Source organism: Hordeum vulgare, chromosome 5H, assembly GCF_904849725.1.
Source record: "Hordeum vulgare subsp. vulgare chromosome 5H, MorexV3_pseudomolecules_assembly, whole genome shotgun sequence".
Classification (NCBI taxonomy): domain Eukaryota; kingdom Viridiplantae; phylum Streptophyta; class Magnoliopsida; order Poales; family Poaceae; genus Hordeum; species Hordeum vulgare.
This window is the reverse complement of record NC_058522.1, coordinates 93012750-93018817: the sequence shown is the minus strand read 5'-3', so window position 1 is coordinate 93018817 and position 6068 is coordinate 93012750. Positions and strand designations below refer to the sequence as shown.

At 51.5% G+C, this 6068-nt stretch overlaps 1 protein-coding gene across 1 annotated transcript; it reads left to right on the top strand.

Annotated features, from left to right (window-relative positions):
- The first annotated feature begins 2873 nt into the window (after positions 1 to 2873).
- On the top strand, positions 2874 to 3651 carry LOC123396392. The gene has a single exon (XM_045091339.1). It carries the CDS (start codon positions 2956 to 2958, stop codon positions 3433 to 3435), a length of 480 nt encoding a protein of 159 aa, XP_044947274.1. The 5' UTR covers positions 2874 to 2955; the 3' UTR covers positions 3436 to 3651.
- The last annotated feature ends 2417 nt before the right edge of the window (positions 3652 to 6068 follow it).

Below are 6068 nucleotides of genomic sequence, written 5' to 3'. Positions count from 1 at the left end.
TGAGACAAGGTCATCACCAACCTCCGGAGCGCCGTCACGCTGCCGGAGAACTCTTCTACCTCTCCGTCTTTCTTGCTGGATCAAGAAGGCCGAGATCATCGTCGAGCTGTACGTGTGCTGAACGCGGAGGTGCCGTCCATTCGGTACTAGATCGTGGGACTGATCGCGGGATTGTTCACGGGGCGGATCGAGGGACGTGAGGACGTTCCACTACATCAACCGCGTTCTCTAACGCTTCTGCTGTACGATCTACAAGGGTACGTAGATCACTCATCCCCTCTCGTAGATGGACATCACCATGATAGGTCTTCGTGCGCGTAGGAAAATTTTTGTTTCCCATGCGACGTTCCCCAACAAGTGTATCCGTGCCTCGCCAAGTTATGTCGACATGGGCCAACAATGATTGTGGCGCCGACTTGTCGTTGACCGCCTCTTCCATTACCTCGTGTGCAGCACTATCCTTCGGAGAGCTTGTCCATCTGTCGTCCTGCCAGTCGGCCGCAATGAAGGTGTATTCCTTCTTCTGTTCTTCCGAAAGACTCCTCACATGACTTTGGAGCTGGATGTCGCACCCACACGCGTGCAGTGCCGACACCCGAGCAAGATTTAGGGAAACTCCAACGCACGACCCCAAATCATTTGCTCACGTCCACTTGGGGGTAAACGGACACAAACCGCGGCCCAAACAGGGGAGAAAACGGATAAATGTCTGTTTTTGGTCAGCTTTCAACCCATTCGCGGCCCATGTTTGGGACGTGTTTGCGTCCAAACAGAGATGCACAGACAGGGGCGGTGTATGCCCTTGTCCGCCCCTGGCCTCCCCATCGGTGACACGACCCCCACTCTTCCTCCCCTTTTCACGCCCTGCCATCGGCCCCTCGCCATCGCCGCCACCATGCCTGTCGTCCATCTTGCTTTTCTCGTCGGTGGAACAACCCTTTTCTTCCTCCCCTGTCGTCGGTTCGCCCTACGCCCGTGGTCGTGCACCTTGTTTCATGCAAAGGGGCTCGGTGTGCCCTTTGCGGTCACGTTTCCACCATGACCGCAAGGTGTTCGACGCTTTGCTTGCAAGGTACCATGGATAGCGGAGATGAGTACTTCTTTGACAACTGTATTTATTCATTCGATGATTCGTCCTCGGACGATGAGGACATAATGGTTGTAGCCTTGGTCGTCCATAACCACATTAGTAGGATGCGACCTCTATTTAGGGGATCCATCCCCCGTCATTATCTGGCCTTGAACCGCAATAGGGAGAAAGGGCACAACCTCATCTATTCCGATTACTTTGAGAGAAGCACACTCTACAAACCACATCAATTTAGTCGCCGCTTCCGAATGAGGAGGCATGTGTTCAATCATATTCGGGAAGGGGTGTTTGGTCCTGAATACCTGAGAGAACGAAATGTCGCTGATACAGAGAGGTTGTTGACGATCAATGCCGAGAGGGGCTTTTTGGGAATGCTTAAAAATAGCGATTGTATGCATTGGAAGTGGAAGAACTGTCCATTTTCTTGGCAGGGGCAGTACAAGGGACATGTGAAAAGTGTCACTATCATACTTGAAGCTATGGCTTCACAAGATCTGTGGATATGGCGTTCTTTCTTCGGCATGGCTGGTTCTCACAATGATATTAGCGTTCTAGAGCATTCTCCGGTGTTTGCATGGCTTGCAGAAGACCAGTGTCCGGAGGTCAACTTTAAGATCAACAGCCACCATTACAACAAGGCATATTCCCTAGCTGAAGGTATCTATCCCGAGTGGTCCACATTTATGATGACCATACCCAATCCGCATGGAGAGAAGAGACAAAGGTTTGTTCAAATGCAGGAAAGTGTTAGGAAGTATGTGGAGCTAGCGTGCATTTGGTGTGTTTAAGTCTCGATGGGGTATCCTTCGAAATCCTGCATTGACATGGAGCACTCAGAAGCTTTGGGAGGTGATGACTGCTTGTGTGGTCATGCACAATATCATCGTTGAGAATGAGCGTGATGGCAGCATCTACGACCAAGGGTTTCATTTCCAGGGTGAGAATGTTCAGTCTGAGTACCCACATCGTGCAACCATTGAACAGTTTGTTCAATTTAATCATGAGATGCGTGATCGAAACATATACACAGTTGCAAAATGACTTGGTTGAACACATGTGGGATCACATTTACAAGCAGTAGATCTATCGGTTTAATCTTTTTTCGTGTGCACAAACTTTATGTGGTTTTGTAAGACTATTTGATATTTTTAAAATTTTAATTGAATTGTAATGAAGCTATTTCAAACATAAAACTAGTTGTTATGTTTGATTTGAACTACTCTTACTATGCTTGAATTTATTATATTAAGGCTTCGACGAATGAGATGGGACAGAAGAAGCGGTCGCACGTTGGACGCCCGACTGGCGCAAACCCAAAACCTGACGAACACGCAAACAAAACAGACGTGTGTTTTACACGGTGAGTTGGAGCTGCCTTGCTGCGAGCCACTGCCGACTGGATGGCCAGGTACCACCCAAAGCAAAGTAACATGTGATACCAGTACCGCCCAAAGAAAAAGTAACATGTCCCCTCAAAGGAAAAGTAACATGTCACCCATACATGAAACAGGCTTTCGCCGTAGGCCCGGCCACATGCTACGAGACAACGAACGTCATGCAACATTTTCTAGTGGACGACTACATGCAACGTTGAGCTCGCTCGGTCCCAGTCGACACGGCTCAGTTCCACACCGGCGTCTCTAGTTCTCGTAGTAACAACGATCGGTGTAGTTTCTTAACCACAGCTAGGTAGCAAATATCAGACGCGGCTACAATCTCGAACCATCCTCCCAAAGCCCTAATGAAGCTTCTCTGCCTATAAATACCCCCGCAACCCTGAGCCATAAACTTCACCCCAAAGCAGTGCAAACCTCTCTTCTTCCTCGAGTCCCTGGTCATAGCACCATACAGCTAGCTAGCTAACAATGGCGGCCTCCAAGCCCCTTGCCCTCCTACTGCTCGTGGCTCTGTCCGCGATGGCCATGTCCGCCGCTGGTCAAGGCTGCGGCGGCCACAAGGTGACGGTGCAGAACCTGTGCGGCCACGACCTGAACCTGGGTATTGCGGCGGTGGCGGACAGCAAGGTCCTCTTCCCCAACGGCTGGCTGCTCCCCAACGGGAAGCACGAGTCGTTCGACGTGTGCTCGTGGTCCGGGAGCGTGTCGGCGCAGGGCGCCGCCGTGGCCAAGTTCCACCTGGGCCACGACGGCGGCGCGTACTACGAGGTGAGCACCGACCAGGCCAACATGCCCATCCGCGTCTCCGTCACCCCGCACGGGAGCCCGCTGCAGGGGCACTGCCCCACCGCCGGATGCAACAGCGGCAACCACTGCTTCGAGCACTCCGTCCCCGGCGGCAACTGCCACGGCGTCACCGAGATCAAGATCGTCTACTACAACCCATAGATGGATCCATCCATCGCCCGCCTAGCTATACTAGCTGCTGCACCTGCTTAGTAGTGTTGAATAATGCTGCAGCTAGCTCGATCGTCATCAGTCTTGCAACTGTTGCTCGTCTGCTTATTCTGTTGTGTGTTCCAAGGCGGTACCAGTAGATTGTACCTTCGTCAGTCGTCTGTAGTAGTGTCGGGCTTGCAGATTAACAAGTTGTGTTTGCAGAGATGTATGAGCTTGTGTTTTTTTTTTTTTGAAAGTTAGCAGGAGAGCTGTTAAGATTTCATTACAGAAGAAGAAGCCCGATGGTTGAAACTGCTCGGTTTATTGAAGGAAACCCGGACGAAAACCTGTATAAAGGACATACCCCACCTAGCTAAACTAGGTCTAAAGCACCACATGGCATACAGAGCGGCAAAAAACCAAACAAACAGCAGGAACATCAGATATACAAGCGGCGTCATCGTACATCACCAACCGCGCTCACGGCCCGACGACTTCGACTTTGCTGCAATATCACATAAGTGCACCAGGCTATCACATCGATCATGGTGGCCACAAGCATGTTGAACAGCTTCGTCGACACCGAAGAGAGAAGACATATCCATAGAGGAGCAGACATGTGCCGCTCCGGTAGTAAGAGGACGCCAACATGACTTGCTTGACGCTAATTGCATGCCAAGAGTGCTCCAATGCCCATACACCGCCCGCCAACAGCCAGCCGCCAACTGACACGCCACCACGATCCAACACCATCCAGTCACCGCCAACTCCGGACTGGGCACTGTACCACACACCATGTGCTCCCATCAAGAGGTCAAATCTCCATAGCGATGCTTCCAACAAAGAAATGACGTGAAGGACGCCCTCATCGCTGATCCAACAAAGTAGATCTAGGTTTTCATCCGGAAACCGAACTCGAAGACGAGAGAGGTGCAAAATCTCCTTGGTGTGGCCTTCAACAAGGAAACAACACCCACAAGCGTTGTCATCACCGGCCAATAGCAGGATTTTCATCTGGAGAAATTGCAAACCTGCGTCGGTGATAGCTCTCCGGACGCACCCACCAGCTGATCTGGAGCTGCCCCTCCTCACGTCCACGCCGGAGCATGATGAAGCATCAACATCCGCATCGCACGTGGTTGGCACCACATCTCGACCAGCCATGGACCAGGAAGGGCCCAGATCTGGCCGGCCGCGCCTGCAGCCGCCGCAGCTCATCCATCGGAGGTGCGACAGAGGAGTGTCGCCTCCAACCACCTCTCGACCAGCCACGGGCCAGGAAGGGCCCAGATCTGGCCGTCCCCTCCCACAGCCGCTGCAGCTCACCCACCGAAGGCGTGACAGAGGAGCGTCGCCTACAACCTCCACCAGCACGTGCAGCAACCTGCGCGCCCTCCTCTGGCCCGGACGGGCACGGATCTGGCCGGCCCGCAACAGCCAGCACCGCGTCCACGGCTCGTGCATCAGCATCTCGAGCAAGGGCGCCGCACCAAGCCTCCGTGGACACTCCACGCGCCGACGGCCAACATCCCTGCCACCACAACACCATGGCTGAGAGCAACCCAAGATCCAGCTGCCACCTGCCAAACGAGGTCGCGCCTCACGAATACGGCGCTGGCAGAAAAACGCCTTGCCGCCGCTGGCCCTAGAGCCGGCCGGACTTCGCCGACGAGCCCCTCAGGCGACGGCAAGGGGAGTGATGGGAGTGGGAGGGTGGCGGCGGCGGATTTAGGGTTTTCCCCTGAGCCGCCAGAGGAGGGCGACGCGGGGGAGGGAAACAAGCGCTCTTACGGGAGAAACTGTATGAGCTTGTGTTAAGTAACAATGTAGTACTAGTCGGTCATTTTCTGTACATGCCTTTGGGCATGTGGTTTACCTTACCACCCCAAAGAATACCGGTTAGTTTATTTTTCAAAAAAGGACATCTAAAAGCAAATTAATATATGGTTGGATGGTTAGATGGACAGTGATACTATTAATCCATTAGAATTCAAGTTTGATACTTGCATTATTTCTTAATTTATTTTAAAATTTGCGGCGATATGCATCGTCGACGACGAGACGCCTAGGATGACTTGGTAAATCTCAATATGATATGTCAGGTCAGTCTCTCGAAGGTGTTCATAAAGATAGGGTATGCATGTGTGTGTTCATAAGGATAAATGTATGTACGCGTATCTAAGCGTTTGCGCTTGTACTAGTTCACACACACAACACACACTACACGCATCCACACAATCATTAGAGCAACTTCAATGGATCGATTAAAAAAACATTTTATTTATTTTTATCTCTTTGAATCAGCCGAACACGTATTTTATTCGTTTGTATGTGTTTGGATCAGCCAAATGAATGCTGGTGTCCGATTTTACAAATGGGTTGGCTAGCTCATCCAACCTAGGCCTGAACCCAAATTTCAAATATGAACTTAAAAAAAGACCGTCCAAACAATTATAATTTAACATTTAAAACACAAGTCAACAGTCTGTCGAAATTCAAATAAACTTAATTAAACATAACTAAATATAAATGAGCAGCGTCCTGCGCCGACAGCGCTCGGGGCTGGGGCATAGGCTGTCAGGATCGCTCCTCCTCCTTCCTCTCCTGACGCTTCTCCTCCTCCTACGCCCAGCGGCGCTCCA

Bases quoted from the DNA above. Each gene is read 5' to 3' on its own strand.
- LOC123396392 (XM_045091339.1), top strand. From the start codon at position 2,956: ATGGCGGCCTCCAAGCCCCTTGCCCTCCTACTGCTCGTGGCTCTGTCC.